At 50.6% G+C, this 27,949-nt stretch overlaps 1 protein-coding gene across 17 annotated transcripts in view; it reads right to left on the bottom strand.

Moving 5' to 3' along the window:
- Positions 1–1,446: 1,446 nt before the first annotated feature.
- The window catches only part of ZNF618 (zinc finger protein 618), a 176,443-nt gene continuing 149,940 nt past the window's right edge, over positions 1,447–27,949 (bottom strand). For 5 of the 17 annotated variants that reach the window (XM_054689063.1, XM_054689068.1, XM_054689065.1 and 2 more), the window contains 6 exons: positions 23,998–24,237; positions 20,909–20,992; positions 18,777–18,821; positions 17,744–17,821; positions 9,646–9,747; positions 1,447–9,051 (listed from right to left, as the gene is read on the bottom strand). In XM_054689063.1, the coding sequence (XP_054545038.1) occupies positions 7,535–9,051; positions 9,646–9,747; positions 17,744–17,821; positions 18,777–18,821; positions 20,909–20,992; positions 23,998–24,237 (2,066 nt within the window). In that variant the 3' untranslated portion in view covers positions 1,447–7,534. The remainder of the gene's footprint in view (positions 9,052–9,645; positions 9,748–17,743; positions 17,822–18,776; positions 18,822–20,908; positions 20,993–23,997; positions 24,238–27,949) is intronic. The other 12 variants (XM_054689071.1, XM_054689066.1, XM_054689070.1 and 9 more) reach the window with 6 other exon arrangements.

The following is a 27,949-nucleotide window of genomic DNA, read 5'->3' as shown; positions in this document are numbered from 1 at the left end:
CTTCACACCAGTAGCTGAGCTGGAGCAACTCCTCTAGATGGGCTTGGCCAGTCCTGCCCTGGAAGCCACGCCTCCACCACACCCGCTAAAACCTTCACTTCCCGAACCCCCCTGGGTCATGATTTCATCCCTCCAGGGTGGAGTGGGGTTGAAGCAATTCTGTGACCCTGAGTCTGTGTTGTTCATCTCAGAAGGTGCCGGAATCACGCTCAGCAAAATGGCTGCCCTGGAGACTCTCTTGGTCTTAAACACTCTGACCTCACTTTTTCTCTTAAAGATACTGTCCACACTCATTTGTTACAAAATAGATATGGCTGCTTAATATAGAAACATCCTGAATATTTTTTTTTGTTTTTAATCCCGAGGCTGGCATTGGGCTGTGAGGGCTCCAGGCCTATTGGATTGTGATGTCAGAAGCACAGGGGGGATCCTTTCAGCTACAGCTAGCGGTTCAGGTTCAGCTACAGCTAGCGGTTCAGGTTCAGCTAGCTTTTGGTTCAGGTTCCACAGAAACTCCTTGATTTCTTACCTTGGAGGGTGCTGAGTCTTCCCGTGAGTAGTGAGTGATGCCATCATGATTTTAGGCAATGTCACGGACCCTCTTCCTTAGATAATGGATGATAGACATGACACAGCACATCACGCGTATGGTTTGGGAGTGGCCGAAGGAAGGGGCTGGTGAGGCACTCAAATGACCACTGGGCCAGGGGAGCTCGGATGTGGGCCTCTGGAGACGCGCGTGTACACTGGAGGGGTGGGAGACAAAGTCCATGCGGTCATAAAGGGACCGAGTCCTGGGAGTCTGGCTCAGAAAGTGGTAAAGTTTCGGCAGCCAGTGACTGGGGAGGGAGCATTAGCCCAAGGGAATGCTGTGGGAACACCACAGGGGCCTGAGTGGGCTGCCCCATGGGACGCTGCCCAGGTCTGGAGAATGAGCTGAGGAAGGAGGGCACCAGAGCTGCCTGGCAGGGCTGTGCAAGGATCTGGCAACTGCGTTCAGGCACTGGACTGAAAAGTTTGCACCGACTCCCGCTGACTCTTAGCTTTCTCAGATGCCATCAGAAACTTGACAAAAGCTATGAACACTATTCCTAGAAAAAAGACAACACATACGCCCCATCGCCCAGCAGGCCAAGGCTGCCAGGCAAAGGGTCCTCTGGGACTGGGAGATGAAATCTGTCCGCCTTCCATGGACAGCATCCCCGAGCAAGGCAATTTCCTCCCTCACCTACCAAACATCAGCTGAGCTGAGCTGGCGCTGGAGGTGAGCAAGCTCACAGGTGGGGAGGCAACAAGCCTGGCCTCGGGACCACCCCCTTGGGATGGATTGGAGAGCCTCAGCGACCTGCCTCTGGCCCATCTTTGCTCACCAGCGCCTGTAGGTGCCCTGCTCCTGACTGGATGACAGCCCACCCTCAACCCCAGAAATAACGCCACACACGGCCGTCTTCCTAAAGGTTGTTTTATTGTAAAACCATAAATACAACACTGACATGAAATCATTTAAGCAACTGATCCTCTCTAACCATTAAAAGGATGTCTTTTTGCCTTGGCATCAACCAACTGGGAAATAATGTTGCAAGAATTCTAGGGATAGGGGGTGCTGAATTCTGGGCTGGGGCTTTTGGTGATTTAAGAAACCAAGTGGAACCTTCCTCTTCTCCCTGGGAATGTCCCACTTTCGGACAAGGACAGACAGGTAAAAACAGCAACATTTAAACAGCTCAGTTTTAAATTTTATTACTTTGTAAAAATCTTTCCTGTTCCTTTCCTCCATTTGACATCAGTAAAAGTTTTAAACACCACGGAACTGATTTTGGCTGTAAATGGAGAAACGGTACCAAAACAAAGTGAAACAAAAAACCCAAGGACAAACAGAAAACCCTAAATAAACCCTCAAGTTTGGTCTTGGGGGTTTACATATCACAAGAACCGTCAACTCAACCCCCATGCAAAGTGACTCCTTGGAGAGCTGTTGGATCCACACCAACGACACAGGAGACCACAAACAACGTCTTTTGTTAATTAACACAGCAAGGGTGACACTAGGTAACTTTTTTTTTTAAATACAGTACATGGTACACAGGGACCCAAGATGGCCCTGCATAAACCCCTCGTGGAGACTGGAGCCAAGCACTGGCTGTTTATAAAAATATTGTGTTGCTACAAAAGTATAAATTAATGCTACCGGTATTAAGAAATATTAAACACATAAAACTTATAAGGATTAAGAAAAATATTCATTAATACCTGTAGAAAACTCTGGCCTAAAAAAGATATTTTTTTGTGTTTGTTTTTTTGTAAATTTTTTTTTGTATTTTTTAAAGATGACTTGAGTTTCTTGCACTCGAAGAGACACAGTCAGCTGTGCCTATGGTATTGCCTAGAACGTCTTACTACTGAGAAAGGATGGGGTGCACGCACGTGGTCACTGAGTGGGGTGTGGGAGGGAGGGGCACCAAGGCTTTCTCGAGATTTACCTGATGTGAAATAATCACCGATGTGAAGTCACGGGGAAAAGAAAAAGGATCAGAAACCAACTGAAAATAATTTATGCTTTTTAAAAAATATCTCTGCTTTGGGTGGTTGTACAAAATGATTTCCTGATGCTTGGGATCTGAATGGCCCCGGACGCACCACCTGGTGGGTCTGAGCCTCCAGCTCTGCAGAGCCCTCTCTCTCCTGGCTGGAGAGCCCCAGCCCCAGGCCAGTCCACACACTGGCTCTCCACCTGGGAACCCCCAAGGGTCTGCGGGGGAAGATGGGCTGGCACCTGGGTGGTGGAGGGGCCTCTTCCTCCTGCTGGTCTCAGACCCCACAGTCTCTGCCAACCCAGACTTAGCCACGGGGATCCCAGGCTCCTGAGGTTGCAGACTAGGCTGGGCTGTGCCCCTTTAAGGAACTTTGGTTCGAAGAGTCGAGGTGCCCGGTGAGACGTGTGGGCGGGTGAGTAGGACCCTTGTGGGGCCTGGTGCTGACGCCCAGCTGCCAACCCAGCAAAGCCTTGTGTGTCAGGACTGAAGCTTTAAAGGCCACCCGAGGGGGCGGTGGTGGGGGCATGAATGTAACTCACAGCAACCTAACGATCTCTACCCTCATCAGAGAGGGCAGGTGCCTCTTCACACAGAAACCACAGGGCCCCTCCAGGCCAAGGTAGACCTCTACCGACCCCGATCCTCAAACCCAAATGAGACAAGAAAAACAACAATCCTCCAGAAAACCCTAAAAAGGGGAAACGTAAGAGGGAAAACACTGTATCATTGGTTCACCATAACTGGCCTAGCAAACATTAGCCACAGTGAAGAGGGGCAGCAGGCCCCTGCCCAGTCTCCCCCTGGCCCAGCTGGATATAGGGGCTGAGACAGGAGCCCCCAACCTGCTATCTCACGGAACAGCCTGAACCCAACCGAGCCTCTGGGTGCTGTCTAGCCTTCCTACAGACCTCCTGCAGGGACAGCCTAGGGTCACAGGTGCTGCTGCTGAACCCAACGCAAGGGCCAAGCTATGAGCTTGACCCAGTTCAGTGGGACAGGAGGAGGTCCACCTGCCCAGCGCGCCATCTCCCCGACTCCTGCAAGCGCATCCACCGTGATAAAAAATGCAGGTACCGTTCCCCTTCTGGGTTGCCTCACTTTTCCCAGTTTCATGTGAAGCCTTTCCGATGAACCTCCGGCCCCCCCGGAGAGAGTGCATGCTGCACCCCTAGCTTATCTCCAGTGCCTACTTCCCAAGGAGCCTGGCTCAGTCCAGGCGGAAGCAGGAGGCCTTGCACACGCCCGGGAGCTCCCTAAAGGCAGGGACTTGGGTTCACAGTGGAAAGCACAGCGCGCAGAGTTGTTCTCTGGTGTTTCTTCAGAGAGCAGGACGTAAGGAAGCAAACGGAAGCAGAGGACACTGGCCGACCTATAGATTTGGTGTAAAAGAAGGTCCTTCCAGGAGTCCTGGTGTTACATCCCTTCTCCACGGTGTCACTGGGCTGTCCTCTCCTGGCCAGGGAAGCTCAAGACCATTTTCCAGCCAAGAATCAATCCCCTGATGCCAAGCACGAGGTTGCCAAGTGGAAGGTGGCAAAGCATCCTTGCTCATGCCTGCGGTAGCTTTCTGTGCCATGAGCCCCCAAGATGAAGAGGAAGCAGACACGGGCTCCACAGTTTCCTGCTTTCTAACTATCAGCGGGAATGAGGCAGGCTCCGGAGTGCCTGGTGGCGGGGAGAATGTGGTGGCATGAGGCACCTGCCCACAAAGACTCGGGTGGCGCTGCTGCTTTTGGTGCAGCCCAGACTGCCCAGCCCCAACACTGTCTCAGAGGACCGCCGTGATGGTGTCGCCCTTGGCGTGGGCTTTGGTGGTGAAGCTGACTTCCCACAATGAGGGAGACGAATTCTGCAGAGTGGTGTCTGTGCCGGCTCCCCCTGGGGTCCAGGCATGCCAGAACCTGGCCATTTCTGTCCTGGGACTCACATGGCTTGGGACAAGTCGTGTGCAGGTCAGCAGGTGCCTGCCAAGAACACCGTAGGAATGACCCGACCTCCTGGCCCACCCATTCCCAAAGGCCCGGGGTGGAAAGCCGCTGCGATGGTCAGAGCTGGGAGGCCAATGCCAGATGGGCAGCAGGGGCAGACCTGGAAGAGCCTTTCTCGATCCTTTGGCTGAACTAGAATTTGGATGAGGCAGATATTGCTGGAATAGGGGGCCAGTGGCTGGACCTGTAAGATCTTTGGGTTCTATTAAGCTGTTCATTGCAGGATTTGCGCTGGGGGAGCTGCCCACATAAAAGAGACTAAGGGGGCTTGGTGCAGCCTCTCCTGTTGGTGACGCCAGTTTCTGGGGAACTGGAGGGAGCAAGCATGTGATCTGCCATCTTGTTTCTTGACGCGAGGCAGCCACATCACACCTGCAGAGCAGAGGATTGAACTGAGGGTGGGGAGAACAGAACAGGAAGTGACATGTATGACCAGATACCTAGCGTTTAGTAAGACTTACTGGAATTTTCACTGAGAGTGTGCGGAGGAAGCACACACCAGCTTAGAGAGAAGAATGCCGAGTCTTCTACATGCATGTCTGGGCTTGGTCTCTGATGGCTTTGCAAGAAAACGAAATGCTTATTTTTGAATTGGCCCAGAATGAGGCAACACCAGCACAGCTCTGGTGTGAGAGGAAGGATGAGCTCCAGGGCTCCAGCCCACTGACCACAGAGTGGGCAGCTCTGGTCCTCCCTCAGCAGCCAAGCTGAGGGACCTCTGCTGTTGGTATCTGCCACTTATCAGCAACCCACAGCCGCCTTCTGGAAGGCCCCCAAGGGCCTGGTTGAAGTTTGCTGATGCACCCATATTCTGCAGGGAGCGACCTTTGATGACTGTCCAGATTTCTCCCCAGCTCTGGGCCAGATGGAGGCTCCTCTGATGGCATGACCCCAGTGGGAAATGTTCTGGAAGAAATCTGTAGAACTCCTCCAGGAGAGGAAACGGAAATAGCCCACCTTGACGCATTTCAGTATATCCAAGGCGTGCAGGGGCAAGCTGGCTTAGCGCTCACGAGGCAGAGCAAACAGGCGTGACCCTTAGGGACAGTGTTCTGGTCCATGATCCTAAACCTTGAGTTTTTCACCAACTTGACTTCCTCATTGGTCATAGACCAGGGCGGGAGAGGACTGTTGTACAGTGCTTCTTGAAGTCGAGGTATCTTGCAGTTGAGTAATGCTTTATTACCAGGAAAAGATGGAGTGGACTCAGCCAACTCCAGGATGGTAGGACATGCCTTTGCAAAGAGCCTTAGACCAGCCCACGATGCTGGTCATTCCCAGCTCGAACCCTTGGCGTGCCCTCCTCTATGACTCAGCCTTGGGGACAGGGACCACCAGCACTTTGCTCACTCAGAGATGGGGAGAGGGTTGAGCAGTGACCCTGATGGAACCACCTCTTGTAAGGAGGGAAAGGTGCACCCTCTCAGCATTTGGACTGAGTGTGCAAAACCTAAGTTGCTCACAGCTGGGGCACCAGGAGAGGAAAACCTAAGGGTATCTTTCACAGTCAAGATGAACGTGCTCTATTGCCACCCATTCTTGAAACGTCAATCATTTGGCCCACAAGGCACCGTGCTCAACTACTGTCCCAGAAGGAGGGCTGAGGATAATGTGGGGACCCCCATGGCCACGAGCAAAGGAGCCACTGGAACTCCCGAGGCCCTGGAAAGGGAGAGGAGCCCACGGTTCTGAGGTGTGGCAGACGTGAACACGGATCCACTCAGGAGGCCCTGCATGTGTAATGCACTCTGGGTATATTAATCAGACATTCGCAGTACCAGACACAGCGAGCCAGGAGGATGGGGCTTCCGCTTACATTCAGAACTCCTGAGCCACACGCTTCCCTATGGCTGCCACCAAATCCCACCTCTGTAAAACCTGTGAGTCCAACCCCACTCCTGGTCTCCAAACACCACAGCCAAGTTCATGGTCTTGGCTGTTCGAATACACGAAAACTGGACTGTACAGGGAAGGCTAATAAAAACCCTAGGATACTGAATATGCCACTGAGATGAACTAGTTTACAGTGTGACTTGAGGAACAAATAGGGCAATTAAAAAAAAAAAACCCTCCAAAACATAAGTTATAGACATTCAGTGCTCCTAGCAGAGTCTAAATCAAATTTGGGGGGGAAAAAAAAAAGAGATAAAAACTGCTAAAATGTTAAGGAAAAAAATGAAGGAGTGGAGACAGTATCTATACGTCTTTGAAAAATGTCTTTTTTTTCTATCTTATATTAAAAAGCAAAAAGTCAGCTTTATATTCTTAAAGTCTCCTTTCCTGATTTGGGGAGATAGATAGGTGTGTTTCTAAGGCGGCCACCCTGTGGCACCCGAGGGGTGTCACGAAGGCAGCAGCTCAATGCCCTGAAGGTGAACGAGAATAAAGTCCAGTGCAGAAACTGTCCATCTGATGCAGTTTGGAGAATCCATGGCAGAGCAGCCGGGGAGGGCCGGGTGTGGGGCGGTCAGGAGGGCTTCAGGGGAGGGATGCAGGGAAAGGGGGGAGCAGAGGGTGGAGGACAGAGAGCGTCAAGTCACTTCAGATCTCAGCTGCCTGAACATTTTACATCAGCTTTCTACCGATCTGCACACCTGAAAACGGAGTCTTGTAAAGCCCCCTTCTGAGAAAAGGAGGTGAAGCGCCTTCCCTCTTTCCCACTTAGCTTTCCTGACACACCCAGTTTAATGCACACGCGCCCACGAGCAGGCATGTGTACATGCACCAGGGTAGTGTGTGTGTGCATGCGTGCACGAAGCCTGTTGAGCCCAGAGCCCACACACCCCACAGCTGCGCACACGGGTCTGGACACAGTTGCACGCGTGCGGGTGTGCACACACATGCACACACACACTGAAAAAAAGCACTTAAGTTTCCAGGGGGCATTTATAATGAGGTCCACAGTGTTTAGAACTTAAAATTCCTTTTCTTTGTTTGCGACAGTGTTGTTTGTTTTTTCCCTAATGTTCTCTTATTTTTTTTCCTTCTTTTCTCTTTGTTCTGAGTCAAGCCTTAAAGCATGTTGGATTTCAGAAACATGAGTTTGTTCATATCTTCTGGACTGAGCAGTCGCCTCCTTTTGATTAGAAGAGCTTGTTCACACATATTTACACAACCGCTCCTGGCCCCCACGGCCGGAACCGCTAGGAGCCAGAAGGCCAGCTTGGCGAGTTTTGTGTGCTTTTGGGTCACGCATGACCAGTATTGGAAGAGATCAGGGGTGGCCTGGAAGAGGGGCTCCTGCAGGTAATCGTACACCTCGTTCTTCCCCAGCCGATCGTCTTCCTGAGCTGCAGCGTTCTCGCCGGGGGCGGAGCGCGGCTTCTTGACGCTGGGCTCAAAGTCGGCCTCTTCGGTCCAGGACTCCTTCACCTCATTGATGAGCTCACACACCTTGCCGATGATCTCCTCGTGCTGGTAGGGTGGCACAGGCCGCAGCTTTTGCTGCGGGTCCAGGATCATGGCCACCTTATGTGCTGGGTGCACCTTGAAGTTCTCCTTGAGCGCCTCCAGGAAGAGGTGGCACAGTTTGCTGACGGTGCCCGCGTCATTGGCCTTGGCCGTGAACAGCTTCTCCAGCCGGACGTAGGTGGGCAGCACCAGCTGCAGGGTGGGCTGGCTCTCATTGCTCAGCTCGATGACCGCCTGTTTCACGGGCGTCAGGATGGCCGCCAGGTTGCTGAGCAGGTGTTTGTTGAGACTCTGGATGAGGTTCATCTTCTTGGCCCGGCTGTAGAACTCGCAGATCTGCTCGTAGCGCTCGTGCACCAGGAGCAGTGAGTCCGTGACGGAATTCCAGCAGGGTGGCGGCGAGGTCTCCTCCAGCGACCCGAAAGTCTCCTTCGCAAGGCCCGTGGAGCCGGCCAGGTCCTCGCACACGTTGAGCAGCTCGATGACCTCGTGCATGCTGCGGGCCTGCAGCGTCCGCTTGCTCAGCACGCTCTGCACCACCGAGTTCAAGGCACAGGCTGAGCAGCGAAGGCACATGCCGGCCTTGGAGAAAGCAGATGCGCTCACCCGGCAGTCCGTCACATACACTGTCCTGATCTCCGACATCACGAACTCTGATAGCACGTTCTGTACCCAGTGGTGCACCAGGTCGCCACTGTCACGAATGTCTGCCCCCTTCACACCCAGCACGTAGCTCTTGATGTGGTTGCCCTCCGCCTGGTAGGCCGTGAGGATGTAGCAGGAGTCGGGGCCAACACTCTGTGAGTGGCAGGTGACGCCGATGCCCAGGCAGGCATTGCTGCCCAAGGCACATGTCACCTTTACCTTCACCTGGTTGTACATGCGCGGCAGATGCTTCAGCGCCAGCGTGTTGAAGTTACCCAGGATCTCGGTGACGGAGAAGGCACCGTAGCGGGCGCCGCTGTCCACCAACGTCTGGGCCAGCTTCAGGAACTCCTTCCCACTCACCACGCTCAGCGCGCCCAGGTCAGCACACATGACCCGCAGCAACCGCTCTGCTATGTTCTGCCGTTCCTTCTCAGGGATCATGCTGTTGGGTGTTAAGCTGCTGGTTGTGGCTGGCAGGGGACACAAAGAGAGATAGGATTAACCATGGCATTCACGGCTCCTTGGTATGGCAATAGCCTGAGACTCTAAGCATCTAGTATTAGGAACTCTGGATAGATTTCACCGTGCACACAAATTGTTGGTGTTGGTGGTCTTTAATATGTGATGATCTCACTGTAATACATTTCTGTGATCAACTAGTAATGCCTGCTGTGGGCACAGGAATAGGTGTAATGATGTGTGCAACATAGTTGCTACATGTGTCACTCACACAGACCTTTGAGCCAACTAGTCTAAATTAATCCTCAACAAAGGAACTGCTTCCAACACAGGATTTGCCAGTGAATAAAATACATGAGGCCACAGTGTCAGGAAAGAGCGGCCAATTATGGCGAATGGATCCCAGTTCACATTCTGATACTAATTTGACCCAGAACAGATCACCTTCTGTCGTCCATCCACTGGGGTCAGAATTTCCACCAACAGAGTTTTAGGTATGAGAGTGCTTTGAAAACCATCAGGCATGGTGCCATCTTGGGAGGCATGAGTGCTGCGGGTGAGGACAGCGGGAAGACCCCCTGGGCTGAGGCCTGGGAGAGACCTACTGTTGTTGGCGCTATTCCTCTGGGCCTGGGGTTTCCACTTCTCTTCAACAACAGCAGGTGGTGACCGGGACTGGTTGGAGGCGATGTTGTTCTCATTGTCCGCTGTGGACACAAAGGGCACAGTGCATTACCCTGAAGTACAAGAGGCTGGCCAATGAGAAAACACGAGGTGAGTGTGAGCCTGGAGGGTGAAAGCAGAGTGGTCTCAGGGACTCAGGCCAGATTTCAAATCCTGGCTCCTCCTAAGACAGCTCTCCTAAGCTCACCAAGCCTCATTCTAGCATTTAGAAAAACGAAGACATCACAGAGGGGACACAGCTGCTGAAAAGACTCAGAAGAGATAAGGCAGGGAGAGCCTTATGGGAGCCAAGTGGCACCCTTATTTCTTTGAAGTGTATTTTTTAAAAATCTTTTCAGCATATCTACAAGACCGTCAATCCAACAAACAAAACAAATGTTCTCCATGACAGGAAATGTGAAATTCTCTACCCCTCAATGTGAGATTGGAAACAGAAGTCCAGATAAAGGAATGGATTTGCCCGTGATCACAACAAGTCAATCCAGGTCTCCTGCTTTCTAGATGCGTCTTTTCATGCATTTCCCTAATTTTTCACCAGCACAGATGTAATTTATTCATTACTGGCACATGCCCAGTCATCTGTAATCCTGGCTACTCCTTGACTTTAAGAGATTCAGCTCTGTGTACAATGGTTGAGTTACATGCTATCATCACAGGCAACCACATAATCCTCTATCTATAAAGCGCAACAGGTGGGTCACCCACACTCCAAGTCCTGAGTTTCTGGGCTGCGCTGCTGCCAATATTACTGCTCTGTCATGAACCTGCTTGTCTAACATTCGAATACTGCTCTCTGCCTTTTTTGGGTGTTGCTGTTGCTGTGGGTTTAGCTCCTTGATACAACATTTTAAAGTAAGAATTCACAGCTGAGGATGTGAGGGGGGGTCAATAACACTTGTTCAGGGCTGTCAGCAGCTTCCATTCTTTTCAACTGAAATTACCTTTTTTTAGTGAAATAGATGAAGGGGTCAAATACCCATGAATATATGATAATCCTCAAAGTGTGTACATGTGGTAACAGAACAGCAAAACATACAAAGCAAACACTGAGAGAACTGAAACAAGAAACAGAATATTCAGTTACAACAGAGATTTTAGTTCTCATCTCTCAGAAATTGTTTCCGAGAGAAAAAGAAGAGGAAAAATGAACACAGACACAGGGAGTGGACACGATCACATAGTCTATGAAACATGACTGGATTCCCAGAAAAAGGAGGTGGGGTAGCAATCATATAAAGCATGATTCTGACCATAACTGAATTAAATAGAAATCAGTAACAAAAAGATAATTGAGAAAAATCGCAACTATTTGAATATTAGACATTACAAAATAACTCAGGGACCAAAGAACAATCATGAAGGAAATGAGAAAATGTTTTGAACTAAATGAAAATATAATGGTGATATTTCAAAATTTGTGGGATATACGTAAAGCAAGGGCTTTATTCACAGTATTAAATAATTACATTAAACAAAGAGAAATGTTCATGATCAGTATTATAGGTTTCCACCTTAACAGACCTAAAAAGGAAGGGGCTGTTGAATCTAAAAACAGAAGAGAGGAATAAATGTAACAGAAAGAAATTAGCAAAATTACAAGCTGGTTCTTTATGAAAAAAAATCAACAAAAAGGATAAACTTTTAGTCAGAAAATCTTTTCAAAAAGCAGCACACAGGGCCTCCCCGGTAGCGCAGCGGTTGAGGGCTGGGTTGCGAGGCTGCCCACAGCCTCTGCAGCGCCGGTTTGATCCCTGGCCGCGGGCGAGGGTCCCACATGGCACACAGACCTCTCCTGCCACGCCCTCTGCTCCCCTCAGCAGTGTACCTCAGTCCTTATGCCTGTTCTGCTCCCAGCTCTGGCTCTGGTGAATTCTCTCACCCTCCCTCGCTTCTGACTGTACCCAGTGCTTGTATAAATAAATAAATAAATCTTAAAAAAAAAAAAAAAAAAAAAGCAGCACACAAATTATAATTATCAGGAATGAAAGAGGGGACATCACTATAATTCCACAAATGTTAAGGGATTAAAAGTGATTAACAACTTTATGCCAATAAATTTAAGTACTTAAATAAGGTAAATAAATACCCTAAAAGCCCCAAAGCAGCACAGGGGACCCCAGAATAAATAACCTGAAATGGTCCTTTGTCTACTGAAGAAATTAAGTTCACAGTTCAATAACCTCTCACAAGGAAACATCTCCCTATGGACTCACCGGTGAATTTGATCAGTTTAAGGAAGAAATGATACAAATGCTATATAAATTCTTCCCAAAAATGGAAGAGGAAAGCATATCTCCCAAATCATTTTATGAAGTTAATATTCTCCTGTTCCAAAGCTAAAGCAAAACATTACAAGAAAGAGAGACTAATAGCCCTCATAAATGCATGTAAAAATCCTTAACAAAATGTTAGCAAGCTAAACATAGTGATACATAAGAAGAATAATACATCACGACTAGGTGCAGTTTATCCCAGAAATGCAAGTTGGGGTTAATTATAGAAAACCAATCCATGTAACTCCCTATACTAAGAGGAAAAAAAAGAAGAAAAATCATCTCCATGGATATAAATGCACATTAAAATGTGACAAAATTCAACACCCACTCAAGATACAAACTCTCAGTAAACTAGGAAGAGAAGGAAACTTCCTTAACCTGATAAAGGGCATCTCAAAAAACCTTTAGTTTCCTGACCTGAGAGAAATAAAAAGGATTATAAGGAAATGCCAGGAACAAGGACTCCAACAAATTAGATGAAATAGACAAATTCCTAGAAAGACATAAACTACCATGAATTAATAAAAAAGAAGAGGAGGAACCATTTCTCAATTCATTTTATGAGGTATTATTCTGATGTCAAAATAGGCAAAAAAATAACAAGAAACTACAGCCCGCTCTCCCTTACAAAGACTGACACAAATACACTCATAAATTACAGCAGAGGAAATCTAGCAACAAATATAACAAATTATACATCATGACCAAGTGGGATTTAATCCAGGAATACAAAGTTGATTTAATATACGAAAATCAATGTAACGTATCATATTAATAGAAAAGAGGACAAAATGTACATGATCATAATCAATACAAAGTACTTGACAAAACCATATACCCTTTCATGATGAAAACTCTCAGATAACTAGGAATAAGGGAACCTGATAAAAGGCAACGATAAAAAAGCCAAAGCTAAAATCACTCTTAATGTCTAAGATCAGGAACAAGACAAGAATGTTCACTCTCATCTCTTCATTTTAACAAGTATTAAAGGTTCTAACTGGGGTAATTAGGTGAAGAAAAAAAGGGCATTCAGAGTATAATGGAGGAGTAAGATTATCTCTCTTTGCAGATGACATGATTGTGTGTAGACCAAAAATTCTATGGAATACACACACACACACACACACACACACAATTAGAATTAGTATATGAGTTCAGTAAGATTGCAGAATACAAGATCAACCCTATACAAAAAACAAAAAAACAATAAATGCTCCAAGATTTAAATTAAGAAAACAATTACATTTATAATTGCTTTCAAAAGAACAAAATACTTAGGGAGACATTCACAAAAGTGCAAGACTGAAAACTAAAAACATGTTGAAAGGATTCAAAGACTTCAATGCAAAGACATTTCATATTCATGGATTGGAAAATTTAGTTATTTATTAAAATGGCATACTAGTCAAGTTGATCTAGATTCAACATAATCCCTATCAGAATCCCTGTTTGGCTTTTTGGTAGAAATGGATAAACTGATACTAAAATCCATGTAGAAATGCAAGAGAACCAAAACAGCCACAAAACTAATGAAAAGAAACAAAGTTGGAGGTTTCAAAACTAGTACAAAGCTATAGTAATCGAAGATAGTATGTACCAGCATATGTTCATGGTCAGTTGATTTTTGACAAGGGTGCTAAAAAATTCAGTGGGGAAAAGAAGATTCTTTTCAAAAAATGGTTCCGAGACAATTGGATATCTGAGCGTAAAAGAGTGAACTTGGACCCTACCTTGTACCACATACAAAAATTAATTCAAAAGCAAACACAGACCTAGACATAAGAGTTAAAATTATAAAACTCTTGCAATCAAAACAGAGCTAAGCCTTCATAACTTTGGGATAGACAATGACTTCTTAGAGGACACCAAAAGCACACACAATGAACTTCATCCAAATGGACTTCATTCAAATGAAAACTTCTGCACTTCAGAGGACAGCATCAAGAGAAGAAAAACACAACACAAAAAGGGAGAAAATATTTGCAAATCACCCATCTATAAGAGGTCTTATATCTGGGAGATATAAAGAACTTTTATGACTGAATGTTGAAAAGACAAAAAAAAAAAAAATCCAAAAAATGGGCAAAGGCTCTGAAGAAGCACTTCTGCAAGGAAAGATATTCAAATAGCCAAGAAGCTCATGAAAAATGGCTCCACATCTGTGGTCATCAGGAATATGCAAACTAAAGCCACACGGGCTATCACTTCTTACGATAGCCAGACTCAAAAGACTCCTTATAACAAGTGCTGTCAAGGTTGTGAAGAAATCAGCACTGCTGGGAATGGAAATATGGTGTGGTCAATTCAGGACACAGTGCAGCAGCTCTGAAAATGGCAAAACAGAGTGAGCACGTGAGCCGGCATTTCCTCTCCTAGATGTACAACCCAAAGCTAGAATACACGTCCACACCAGGGCTTGACCTGAATGTTCTCAGCATGGTCATTCCTAATAGCCACAAACTGAAGAGCCCTAAATACTCTGTGAAAAGGCTTGCTTTGTAGCTTTAGCTGAAAGTAAGGTTTACTCATGAGTAAGTGTGGCCCCCTGTGCAGACACACACACACACACGAGTGCACAGCGAGAAAGGCCTGGTTGCAAAGCCAGACTAAAGGGTGTCCTCCGGGGAGGGACCACCGCAGGAAGAAGACTGCACTGGTTCCTGCAGGGAGGTGGGAAAGGTACTTGTTGCTGGGTCCCCTCTTCAAGCATGGCACGGCCTCCGCCTTCACTCCGGAACCCAGTTCAACAAGAGAAGATGAGCCCAGAGAGGTCAAGGGACTCCACAGGCTTAGAAATGCAGTGTGGGCAATTCAATTCCTGAAACTGAGTTGCCAACTTGTTTGCTGCCTGAGAAGTCCCCTGTCGCTCTTAGTGCAGTCCTCTGGATTATAATTTAAAGGGGGGCCGGAAGGAACGACCTCTGAAGGGGCTTTGGCTGCACTAACCCCCTCCTGCCTACCTGGTTTAACGCGGTGGTTATCAAGAGGGCCAGGCTCTGCAGGCTCCATGAGAATTGGGATGTTGGTGGACAGTGTAACAACAGTGTAACAGCAGGGCCCCCGGCAAGTTCCCAAGCCACTGAGCACACTTCAGTTTCCATACCTGTCAAGTGGAGCTAATATGGACACCTTAGCTCCAAGGGCTTTTCTGTCGAGCTAATACATTTGAAACTCTTAGAATAAGGTGTGGCACTGCCTAAGAGTGCAAGTGATGTTAGAGACTTCACACAAGCTGTGCGACTTTGGGCCAGTGCCTCTGCTGCATTGTAACCTGGATGAGACAGACAGACAGACAGCAGAAAGGCTTCTTCGGGAGACTTGATGAAATAACTCTACCTCACCCGGAACAAGTGCTCACCAAACGTGTCCCACCTTCAGTATTACTGCCACCAAAGCACGCTCTGAAACTGTCATGGGGCAAGATGGTCTTTCCTACAGCACAGGCAGGAAGTTTATTAATGGGAATTACCCTGTGCCATTCAGCAGCCTCTTAATGAGATCGGTGTTATTCGAGGCTGATCCCCCTTATCAGCAGCGCTGGGAGCCGCGCAGATCATGACGCTTAATTTCTCTCTATGGAGTCAATCCTTTAATCCCGAATCAGCCTGGCTGGGATTCAGCCTGGCTTTGCACTGGATTGCCGGCGAGGCATTCTCTGCCAGCGCTGGACCAGAACAAAGCAGCCCAAAGCCCTAGAGGAAAACAAGTGGAGATGCTGGAGGAGGCGGGGCCACCAGCAGGCACTGGCTGGATTTGCATTTTAATGGCCTCCACCCAACTGCCTGATGGGCTGGGAAGCTGACTCTTCCCCTAATTACCTTGGGCTCCCAGAAGCTGGCAGGGCAGGTGGAGGATGGGGTATTCCAGAGGTGGAGGAGTGGGGTGGAGGGCTGTCGTGGGTCCAAGAGGAGTGCGGGGGAGTGGTCCTGTTGCCTGCAGCCTTCCCCTGCTGCTGTCACTGGTTGCCCACATGGCTGAGTCTAAATGCCCACAGCCGGCCTTCAAGGCCTTCCCAGGTAAGGGGGGTTGGTGGTAAGGGCAAGCAGGAGGAGGGAAGAGTTGGAACCTTGGGATCGAGGGGGGCAGCGGGAGACTGCAGGTCTGAGGGCGCTTGTTTCAGATTGGGTCACTTTCCTGCCTGAGGCCTCACAGCAGGGAGGTCAGGACTGGAGCTCATCTGTTTGGACTGCCAATCCAGCTCTCTCCTGACTTCAATGAGTCAATCAGAAGTAAATTATAGCCCACACCAGGCCCAAGATCCTAGCCAACAGCAGACACCCAATAAACACATGCTGGATGAACTAATGTGCGAATGAAAGCCTGAAGAGAGGTCACACTAACAGGACAGTACCAGGCCTAAAAGAGACAGCCTAGTCCTCATAATGCTCTGTGGCAGTCAGGCTAGACCTGGATGAGTCTGCAAGAATAACAAGAGTAATGATAACCACCACTAAGGGTGGCAGGCACTCTCCCCTCAGGCTTCCAGTCCCTCCAGAGTCTTACTTTGAGGTTGGAGTGGCAGGGACTGCGAGCTGACACCCTATTCCCCATTCCTGTTCCCTTTATAGAGGCTTGGGGAACTAAGTGTCACCCAAGGTCTAACGTGGGGAAGGAGGTGCGCCTCTCTTCCCCCACCAAGGAGGACTGTGGAGGGAGGATGGAGACACAGACGCAAGGAGCCCGGGCCCCAGACCAACCCAACCAGGCCATGTGCATTGAGCTATGATGTGACTGAGAAACAAACCATATGTCACTCAGAACTGGGGGTCCCTCAGAATTGGGGCTTTATCTGTTACAGCAAACAGTGACTCCCTAATTACAACAGAAACTAGACCAGAAGGAGGTGCTACTGTGACAGAAACCTAACAGGGCGGGTGTCAGTTTGAATGCAGGGGGTCCAGAGTGAGGGTGCAGGTCCTGTGAACTGAGCCGGCAAGATGGCAAAATCGCCCAAGAAAGGTTGTCCAGGGCCTCCCTGGTGGCACAATGGGTTAAGACACAACCTATAAAGCTGTCTGCAGCCTCAGCAGCATGAGCACTCCTCAGAGTGCTCCCTGGCAGGCCAGGGAGCAACCCACATGGTGCAGCAGACCTCTCCTGACTCACCCGCTGCTCCCCTCAGCAGTGTACTTCAGTCAATCTACCTGTTCTGTTCCCCATTCTGTCTCTGGTGAATCCTCTCACCCCCCCACACCTCTGACCTGGACCCCAGCTCTTGTATACATAAATAAATCTTTAAAAAGAAAAAAAAAAAAAAAGAAAGAAAGGTTGTCCAGACAGCAGTGGTTCTCAAGTACAGAAGTGCTGTCCCTGGACTGGCAGAAAAGCAGGGCCAGAGGACTTACCAGAAACGACATTCCTAGGCCCCAACTTACACCCATGGAATTCAGGGTGGAGCCTGGAAATCTGTGCTTTCCCTTCTCCCTGGTGGCTCTGAGGAGTGCTCAAGTTTGAGGACAGTGCTTTGTGGGAAAGAGCATCAGTGGGCAAAGGACTCTGCTCTGAAATGGGCTGAGGCCCGATGCCCTGAGCAGACACCACTCCACCCCCACCTCCTGCCTCTGCATGCCTTCTTCAGCTCCACCCCCTACTCTGATGGTGCTCCCTCAGAGCACGCTGCCTCCCCCCCCCAATACAGACCCCTGCTGCATTCTCATGGCCTGGCGGGTGCTCCCCGAGGGTGGCCGCTGGTGTGAGGATGAGCCTGGGAGGGGCGTGGGAGGGTGGGCGAACCCCTCACCTGCATGCGACTGCATGTGCTCCAGTAGGTTGTTGTAGAACTGGAACTGGATCCCGCAGGCACCGCACGTGTAGGGTTCTGGGGAAGAGACGAAGCAGTTGTATTAGGGGCCAAGCAAGTCCAGGCACTCCAGCTTTGGAAGTGGGAACCAAAACACACACTGGGGTTCCGCCCTCGGGGCTCCAGGCCCAGACTGTCTGTACCCCCATCACTAACTACATTGAGAGAGGCTACAGGAAGGAAGGAGTGGTGGAGAGGAGATGTGCAGATACAGAGGCCATCGAAGCCAATCAGGCAGGTATTTATTGAGTGCTTACTGTATGCCAGGCATGTTCTGGGCATTGGGGACGGGTTGGGGAGAACAGAGAACACCACCAAGGACTACAGCTGTCTGGGGGCAGAGCCGGACCTGGTCCCACAGCCGTCTCTCTGCCATGGAGGCACAGAGGGCCACTGATTGCTGAGTGAACACATGAAGGATGCTCGGAAACAAAGAGGGCAGGCTCAGCGGGACCCCGGAGAAGGGGGTAAAGGTAGAGAAGGCCACAAAGAGCAAGAGGAAACGGGGCTGAGAGGAGGAAAGGAAGCGGAGAGAGGGCAGGAGGGCAGGAGGAAAAGAGAATGTAGGCCGGTGCCCGGTACCCTTGATCCCAGCACCCAAGTCAGGGCCTGGCACAGGGCAGAGGGGAAGGAAGGAAGAAGGGGTGCAAGAAAGAGTGAGTGAGAGAGAGGCAGAGGCTGGCTGAGAGGGGGCTTAGAAGAGGGATCTGAGGCTGCCCCCTGGGTAGGGGTGGGGAGTCTGCTCCCGCCAGGGTTGGGGGTAGCGGAGGCAGGCTTGCCAAGTCAGGGCTCTTCCCCCTTGGGCCCCTGTCCAAACTCCTCCTCACCCCCCTCCCAGGGCTGGAACTTCCTTCTGCCTCCATCACCAGTCTACCTGGGAGGGGGCCCAGGTCAGCCGCTCCTGGAAGAGTAGGCTGAGTTCACTCCCTGCCCTGCCTCGCCCTCTCCAGCCCCCCGGGAGACCATCACTTACTCTGTAGGAGAGGGAAAGGATTGGAAATCAGGGGACTTGCAGTTTCTGCAAAAGAGAAACAGTTTAGCTAAGTCTCTTCCAGCGCTCTGCTCTGAGCTGCCTGTCAGTATTTCTCTTCTTGAAGAGAGAGCCAGAGAGAGCTCTCACGGGGGTGTCTGAGAGCCAGGCTTGTGTTCTGGGGTGGGGATGGGTCCTTGGCAGGGCAAGAGCAGCTGGGGTCACTCTCAATTATAAGAAAGCAGGTCCACAGGCGTTAGTGAGGAAGTACCACGTAGCTGCCCATTTTGGACAGGGAGCTGGCAGATGCTTCCCAGTCCTGGCACCAGGGTGGGGATGTTTGGCACTGAACACAGGGGCAGCCAGAGAGGGCTGCGCTTCGGAGGGCTTCTGCTTACAGGGGTTCCCCGATGCTTCCTTCCCCGATGAGGTGGTGCCAGGTGAGCTTCAGAGGCAAGAGGCAGCCACAGGGGCCTGACAGACTAGTCCAGAAGTCCTGGCTTCCCCACTTACCGCCTGGGACCCGGGGCAACAGCCTCTCCTGAGCCTCATCTAAAGATGGGGCTAACCCTAAGACTAACCCTGTCGGGGCCGTGGGGAGGATGCACACACACAGCTCTGAACACGTGCCAGGCACATAGTAAGCGCTCAATAAATGGTGGCTGCCGGCGCGGGGCAGCACTTTACACGGCCATTCCCAGTTCTGAGAATCAGCTCTGGAGGAAGGAGGGCTCGGGGGTGTGGCCCAGAGGGTGCGGACGCAGCTTCCTGGCAACTGCAGTTCCAGTGCTGGCTCTACCCACTCTCCGTGGCTTCAGGCAAGCCAACTGGTGGAGAGGCAGTGTGGGTTATGTTTCTCAAAAGGGTGAATGAAATAGCTTGGAAAAACTGATATAGTCTCTGTTGTATAAGGCATCATGTCCACATTATCGAGGGCCCCCACAGTACCCCTCACTCCCTTTCTTAGTGTGCTCATCAAATCACCAGGTTTAAACGAAAGAAAGACGACCACCAAAAAGTCCTACCATGTGAGCGTGTGATTCAGGCAGAGAACCCGCTGAATGTTCACGGCCACAGGGTGAGCCTTGGGGAAGACATACCCAAGTAACCAACCCGTAGGGGCAGCTGGGGCTCAAGCCTCAGCTGGAGATTGATTCTGGAGCTCAGGGGACCTTCGAGTCTGTGCTGCTGGATGTTTCACAAAGTCCCTGACTGATGGCGGGCCACATCTATCATATACCTTACACCCTGGCTGTGCCCGGCATGGTGCCAGGTGCAGGCCAACACCTAATTTGGTGAATTTAAACTTCAACCATGCAGGAAAGTAAGTGAGCAACCAAAGTGTCAGAATTCGTTTCCCATCCTGACTGACCCTCATTGTGCGGACTGGCCTGCTGTGCCTTTCTCAGATAGACCACCCATGGTTAGCTGCCAGCTGCTCCCAGGTCTGGGTGGGGAGAGTGGCCTTTGGGGCTCTCAATTTAAGGTGTTCTAGGCTCTGCCAGGGTCCTCACAACACAGCCACCAGGGGGCGCCAAAACACCATCAGGAGCCTCACAGAAACCCTGGTAGTGGCTGAAAGGAGCCTTCAGGTAGTATCAGGTCCCAAGTGGAGCCAGAACTCGGGTCTCTGGCTCTCAGGCCACAGCTTTCTACTGCCTCTCTCTCCCTTTGCCACTCCTGAAAGACTAGTGACATTCCCTCAATGAAACAAAAGTGACTCAGGCCCAACCCTCAGGGGTCATCTGAATAGATATGGAAGGCTTTGGAGAAGGGAGAGGGCCTATCTTCACTGGGGTGTGTGTGTGTGTGTGTGTGTGTGTGTGTGTGTGTGTGTGTGTTTTAGGGACACAGGGGGAGTCCCCAGTTGGGGGGTGTGTGTGTGCTAGGGACACAGGGGGAGCCCCCAGTTGGCCCTGAGGCCCAGAGGAATGTCTTTGAAAGGAAAGGCCCTTCCCAATTCTGCCTGGTCCTGGCCTCCAAATTCTTTGGCCCCAGCTCCCCGCCTCATCACGTTCATGTACGCTATGAAGACCCCAGCCCACAGAACACCTGCTGCCCTGTGGGTAGGAGCAGATGGAGGCAGAGAGAGGCAGCAGGCACGGCACAAGACAGCTGTTGCAGGGCACACTCACCGCTGGAGTTTTGGGAACTGCTATTCGTCTCTTCAAAGTGGTTTTGTGCTTTGCCTTCTACTCTCCGACTGAAAGCGCTTTCTGCTGGGTGGGGACACGAGAGATCAAGGGAAAACGATGGTGACTGGTCAGCACTTGTTCAAGGGGAGGGGCAGGTCAGAGGCAGCTCAGAGGCTGGCATCCACCCAGGGATGGGAAGCGCCAGGGCTCTAAGCTGTGAACTAGCTTAGTGGGGGGCTCCAAATGCCACCTGCTGGGCTCTTCCATCTCAACTGAGTTGCCTAATACAGGACCCCAGATGATCCGCCCTGCGGGTGCCCAGAAAAGGTGGAGGCCAGCCTGGGGTGTGTGTGTGCTGTCTGAGAACAGAGGTAACCTAGCCAAGTAAGCATATGGCAAATGGGCCCAAGTCTTCCCATCTCTGGCCCCTGGGGAGCCACATTTGTGACACTAAGTCATTTGGCCCCTCCCTCCACGACTATTCCCTCTGCCAGATTCTGCTGCCACTGGCCCCACCAAGGAGCAGGCAGGTGAGTTCTCCTGGTGGTGGCTTTGACACAGCAGGCGGGGCAGGTAGCCGGGTCCAGCTCCACATGCCGGGTGCCACTGGGAGGCCAGGAGGGATCCTGGGGGCACAAGTGCAAGACCATGTAGGGACTGGTCAGGGTTCTGGAAACCTTGGCATGCAGAGATGGGGTCTCATGGGTGGAAAACACCTACTCAGTAACCACCCCCACCCCCACGCCGCCGCCCACAGAATGTCATAGTTGGAGACAGCTTGGCTTTCCCAAGAAGTTAGGGGTACAATGGGCTGCTCATGCTCTGGGAAGAAAGGGTTTCTGGGAAGAAGTCAATTAGGGATGAGCAGCCCACCTGCCCTTCTTAAAGGGAAACAAATGACAAGAGGGTATCAAAGGCTGACCACAGAGATCCACTTAGCTTTGTTTACCCAGCCATCCCAGGCATAAATGGTCACTGAAGTTCATTCTTAAAACATCAAATTTCTTAATATCCCTACAGTGGTGATCCCAGGATCCCACTTTGGGAAATGACACCCAGTCTATGCTATGCCAGAAGGAAAAGAGCAAGGCCTGGGGGCATGCGACAGGCAGCCACAGGGTCTGCCCAGTGCCTGGCCCTGCGTCCCAGGGACACTTCCCAGGCCTCCTTTCTGCAGGGGCTGTTGACATCACATACCTGAGAACGCCTGGGCTGAGAGCTATGCGTTTGTCCGTCTCAAGACACCACACTGTGTAAACTGGCAGAGAAAGCCCCTGATTCTTTGTTCAGGGAAGGGGGGATTCTCACTTACTGAGCACCTATTATGTGCACCTAGCATGACCCAGAACTTTACACCCATGCTCTCCCCGAATCCTCCCAATAGCTCTATGACGTCCATGCTGCTATTCCCATTTTACAGGTGAAAAAGCAGAGGAAAGTGACACTGTCAAGTCTCTGGCTTCTCCATCTTAATCCTGTGTGTGCTGGGGGTGGCTAGCTATCTGTGGAGGAATTTTCTGCAGGCCAAGCAACATATTGGAAGAACCCAGTCCAATGAGGTTGCAAACTCTTAACATTAGTGCCCTGTTGCCCAGCTGACAATGCCAAGTTTGACAACTGCCTATCCCTGGCATGGGCAGCTCTGGTTGAAAAGCATCAGGCGGGACCACAGGTACACCTGCAGACATGCCTGTTCTAGAGTGACAAGGGTGCTGACAGCTTCCAGCTCTAACATACAGGCTCCTGCTCATGACCTTGTCTTCTGCTCTGCCCAGCTAATAAAGGCAAGTGTGAACCCCACAAAGCAGTCAGGTCACACAGAGGCAGCCAGAGGCACACCCCAGATCTCTCTGGGAGCTTACTCAGCCACACCAACACAGCCCACAGGCAGAAACTATACCTGTACAAACCGTCAGCCACAAGATCGAGGGTAGAAGCTGAGGCAGAATCCACCAGCGATGAGCTAGGATGACCAGTCTGTTTCTAACTTACGACTACTTTTGTGAAAACACAAAAGCTACTGACTTTTCTTAATACAGTACCTTAAAAACTATCACTTTCAGGGTTGATCAACTACTTTCCTTTTGGGAAATCTAATGGGGCCTCTATAGGCCAATGGAAGGCCCAGGGTCCCAAACACAACAGTTTCCTACCCTACAACCTACAGACCCAGGCAGGCAGCCCAAGGTTCATTCCATTCAGGTCTGAATTAGGATTCCTCATAGCTGGTAGTCAGCGTAGTCCGTCTTAGCAGCTTTCCTGGGGGAAATGCTATGACCCTTTCATGTCTTCTCGAACCAGAGGCATTTCCCTCACAGATGCAGCAAACACCAGCCCGACAGCCACTGCTTCCCCAGGCCATGGTTCATGGAGGGGGAGGGGGAGAGAACAGAACTCCCAGCCAAGCTCTCTGCTTCGTGGAGAGCAGCTCTTCGCAGAAATGTGCTTTCAGATTGGGTTTTCTGAAAGATGCAAATTCATGCCAAGCGGGTCCAGCAGGTGGTATAAATGGATGAACTGGGCTGAATGTAAGACGGACAACAGTGTGATCACAATGAGAAATGACACCTGCCACGTGGCCACTGTGCTGGGGAGGTGGGAGGGAGTGGTGGGGTCTGTGGAAAATTGGAATGCACTTGCTCTATTAAAGGAAGCAGCTGTGACCCAGCCCCAAGCCAACTGCTGTCCTGCCAGATGGCCAGAAAGTGGGCCCAGGACCACCAGATTGACTTTTCCAAGTCAGCTAGAAAGCAAAAGTTTTGCATAAAATCTCCCAGCATTCAAATGTTAGCAATTGGGAAAAAAAAGTTTTAACCCCTTGGGCCATGACTTGGGGAAAAAATACTTTCCTGTTTAAAAAAGACAGTTTGCAAACCATCTTGCACAACCCTCTGATTTAGGGTAAGAAAACCTTGGCTCAGAGGGGGTAGGTGGCTGGCCCCAGTCACAGTCAGTCAGAGGCAGAGCTGAGACTCTTCACCCACGTCCACTGTCGCTCTTGCAAGGGAACAATGACCCCGGGCACAGCTGTGGCAGGTGGGAGAAGGGTGGGGAGTGGAGGAGGGGTGGGATACATAGGCCATTGGTACCTGCGGTTGCCTTGCTTGCTGGAGATCCCGAATTTGGAGTGCGGAACGTCTGGGTTTGGGTGGCTGGAGGGGTGCGGTGTAAGAGGGTGGCACATCGGACCACGGAGGCCGGAGCTTTTTTCCCCGACTGGTTCGTCTGGGTCTTCGTTGCCACGAAGCGTGGAGACGGGGAGACCTCTGGATGTGAACACTCAGAGCCCGTGTCTGGATCATCCGGTGGCTCCCACCCGGGGGCGGTACCTGAGAGGGTCACGCTCTCAGTCCCTGAGGGCCCCTGGAGCTTTCTCAGAGAGGGGCCTCTCCGGCCACAGACTCGTGGGGCGAAACCTCCTATGGGCCCACGGAGAGCCAAGGCTTTTGCCCCCAACCTGACTCAAGAAAGTGGGAGTGTAGAATGATCCCTACTTCTCCTCAAGTTAACTGAAGGCCACTGACCAGCCCACTGAGTGGGTCACCCGTAAGCCTAGAACAGCCCAGGTTCTGAGTGTCAAAGAGCCCAGCCTGTGACTTACACTTAGGACACCTGTACTAGTTAACCCAGGCCCAAGTGCGTTTTCTAGAACATTTGGAAGGAAAGTGGGCTTAGAAGTAAGGGCAGGAAGCAGAGAGGCAGAGACACACCAGGGTTGCCTGGTCTGGTAGTGAGAAGCGGAGGAACCCCATGCCACCAGAGGTCTTAGGGGGAGGGGCTGTGAGTGATCCCTGGGTGTGACTGGGAACTGCTGCTCTCAGTGGACTCAGCCCCAAGATGACACTTTCCCTGGACTATGTGCAGCAGTACTGGCTGGCATGTGGGGAAGATCACATCCACCTTCCCCAGACTCCTGCCTCCCTCACCTGAATTCCTCCTGCCTCCCTCACCTGAATTCTCTGCAGAAGTGGGAGTCCCTGAGACCCCAAGCTGACACTCAAGTGGTCTCTACCCCTGGTGGTCTTGGGCAGGCAGTAATGGGTGTCTCTCACTGCCCAGGGCCAGAATAACCTGGATGGCAAACCCCTGAACCTGGCCACACTGCCATTCAAAACAAGGGGGGAGGAGGCAGTGATCTTATCGTTTTCACTTGAAAGCCGGGGGTGGGGGGGAGTTCAGCAACAAGTGAAGGGATCCCCTTTGGTGGACTCACAGAATCCACAGGACTCAGTAATGTTCCGAGGGAACCATCTTGACCAGAGCCTGACTAAGCATCACAGCACCGTGCAATGCTCCCTTGCTTCTGGGGAAGGAGGAGCAGCCCCTACTCCCAGGACAGTGTCCACCTGATCATACAACATCCTGCCCGTGGCTTTCAGAGCCAAGAAATTAAAAGGCGCTCTCTGGGCCTCCACCTCTGCCACCCCTGGCACAGATGAGGAGCTGCCCCATGCAGCCGAACTTGCTCTGCTGGGCTTTGCTCCCAGCTGGCCTTTTAGGGGGAGGGAGTCACCCACCTTCACACACAGGTGCCAGAGGCCAGGAGCTGCAGTGATGGTCCCCTAAGCGAACCTTTGCCCATCGCCCCAGCCCCAGAGGGAATCCCCGAGGCCTTGGTCTGTAGAGAATACAGGTGACCCTCACTACCTCCAGGCCCGCTCTCCAGAGTCTCACTTTCTATCCAGGGACTAGAGAGATCCTGGTGGGGAAGGAGCATCGCTATGTTCCCTTGGTCTCTTGACCCCCTCTCCCAGACCCTCTCAAGGACCTTAGAGACCCCCACATCCAATCAGCAGGTGGCTCATCTCACAATTTCTTTTCTTTTTTTCAGTCTCAGAATAGATGTACACGTCAGAGGTAGGCGCCCAGATTCCATGTCTGCTTTCCCTCTGACGCTCAGGTTGGGACGGTGGCTGGTGCTTCACTGTACCAGCAGCAGCATTAAGTATGGAGTGAGGCCCACACACCTCTGCACCCAGGGTCTGTGACCTTTGTGCCCCATGGCCTTGGACTCTTCCCCTCTCTTGCCTTTCATCTCCCAATTCATCTCCACTGATCAAAATGGGGTGCAACCATCTCTGTGCTACCAACCTCACAAGCATTTTGTGAGGATCCAGAAGCACCTTAAATGGTAAACTATTCTTCAAATGTGAGCAGCCATTACTGGCAGTTTTGAGGGATAAGGAAGCCAAGGCCCAGATAGTTAACACAATTCTGGCCACACAGAGTTAGTGCCAGGATGTTGCAGAGCTCAGCCTGCTGGTGGGTCAAGCTCATGGGGTGTCCTACTGCACTGGCCCGCACATACTGGGGACCTGGGCACACGCGCCACAGAATTTCTGAAAAACTGAGCACATCACTTTCCCTCCTAGGCTTTAGTCTCTATCTTGCAGAATGATTTCTAGGAAAGCCTCTGGATCAGACAGACCCTTCCATGATCTACAATTCCTGCTGCCGAGATCCTGGCATTCCATGTGTGAGCGTCCCCTCCTTCCCTGTCGCAGGGTGCTCAGGGATACCATGAAGCACACGAATGACTAAGCTCCAGGGATCACCTGTTAGCTCCAACCACTCAGCCCAGGACCTCTGACATTCTACAGTATCTCAAGTTGCATGGCCACTGCATCTGCTATTCCTTCTGCCTTAACTGTTCTTTCCTTCCATTTTTGTCTGGGTAACCACTGCTGGTCCTACATATCTCCCCTTAAGCTCACTTCCTCTGGTAGCCTCCCTGATACCCCACCAGGTCATTTATACTTCGGTCCCTTTTCTTGCCAAGAATTGGTCAACACTGATAATGATGCCTGATATGAACTTTAGGTCGATGTCTCTTTCCCTATTGGCCTATATGCTGCATGAGGGCAAGACTGCCAGTCTGAACAACCACGCACTCAGTGCCTGGCTTATTCCCTGGCACACAGTAAATATTCCATAGATATCATAATATCAGGAAATCAAAGCATGAATGGCCAGGGAAGTGAAACTCATACCCACTTAAGCAGAGCACAGAGATGGAATGTCCAAGGGAAGACATCAGAAGCCACTTCACATATTACCCTCCCTTGGGTCTCCAGGGTCTAAGGCAGATGGGGACACACAAGTGTGGAGAGGTACAGGCACCACTCCAGGAATAGAAAGCAGGTTGGGTTGATCCTGGATGAACTTCCTGAGCTCCTAATTCATTTCCCTCAACAGTTGTTTCATTTGTTGACCTCATGTAGAATGTTTTCAGGCTGGAATCTCTACCTGGGCTTTCACCAAAAGGGGAAGATTTTCAGATAGCCTGGCGGATTGTCCTTGTAAGAAACCCATTTGACACTAAACAAAAAAGATTATATATGAGAGCTCTGTGATTTCCCCTTTCTGTAAAACTGAGAATTTGCCTGGATTCACAAAATACAGGATTCAAATTCTCAAATATAAGGATTGGACATAAGCAAGCATGAAGCTGAGAAGATGGAGAGACCAGGGGTCTTCCTAAAAACTTATTAGGTGGTAGGGTGGGGGGTTATGCATTCAAGGTAAATGGGAATAGACTGTTTAAAGACTGAAGTGAGAACAAATGGGAGACGTGATGCGAGATAAGTCCAATATGGGAAACCTTGTAGATTTGAATCTTAGAGAGAGAGCTGGAGACCTTACTCTCTGGCCATGACGGAGTAATTGGTGTAGGACCAGTCCTCCCCCATATTCAACTGTAAAGCTGGGGATAATACATGAAACAAATTTTCAGACCTTGAACAGTAGGTGGATCAGGACTGGGTCCGTGAAGGAAGACCTGCCGTGAGCCCCTGGTCACTTCAGCTCTCTGCCTGGAGATACCTCTGGGCCACGGTACAGACGTGGAGCCCAAAGGAAACACTGTAATCCTGTTGAACTGAGGAGACATTATCAGAGTTCAGGGCTTCTGTGGTGGCTGGAATTTGCAGGGTAGAATAACAAAGAAGAGGGAATCATATAATAAAAGAACTCTAGGAATGTACAGATGGGCCTCTTAAAGTCTTTGGCTGGATGCCAAACTGATTTGTGCAGAAGGAGCCT

This window comes from Talpa occidentalis, unplaced genomic scaffold, assembly GCF_014898055.3.
Source record: "Talpa occidentalis isolate TD23 unplaced genomic scaffold, MPIMG_talOcc4v2.1 talOcc4.7, whole genome shotgun sequence".
NCBI lineage: Eukaryota > Metazoa > Chordata > Mammalia > Eulipotyphla > Talpidae > Talpa > Talpa occidentalis.
The sequence above is the reverse complement of the archived record's forward strand: the minus strand, read 5'-3'. Positions and strand labels throughout refer to the sequence as shown.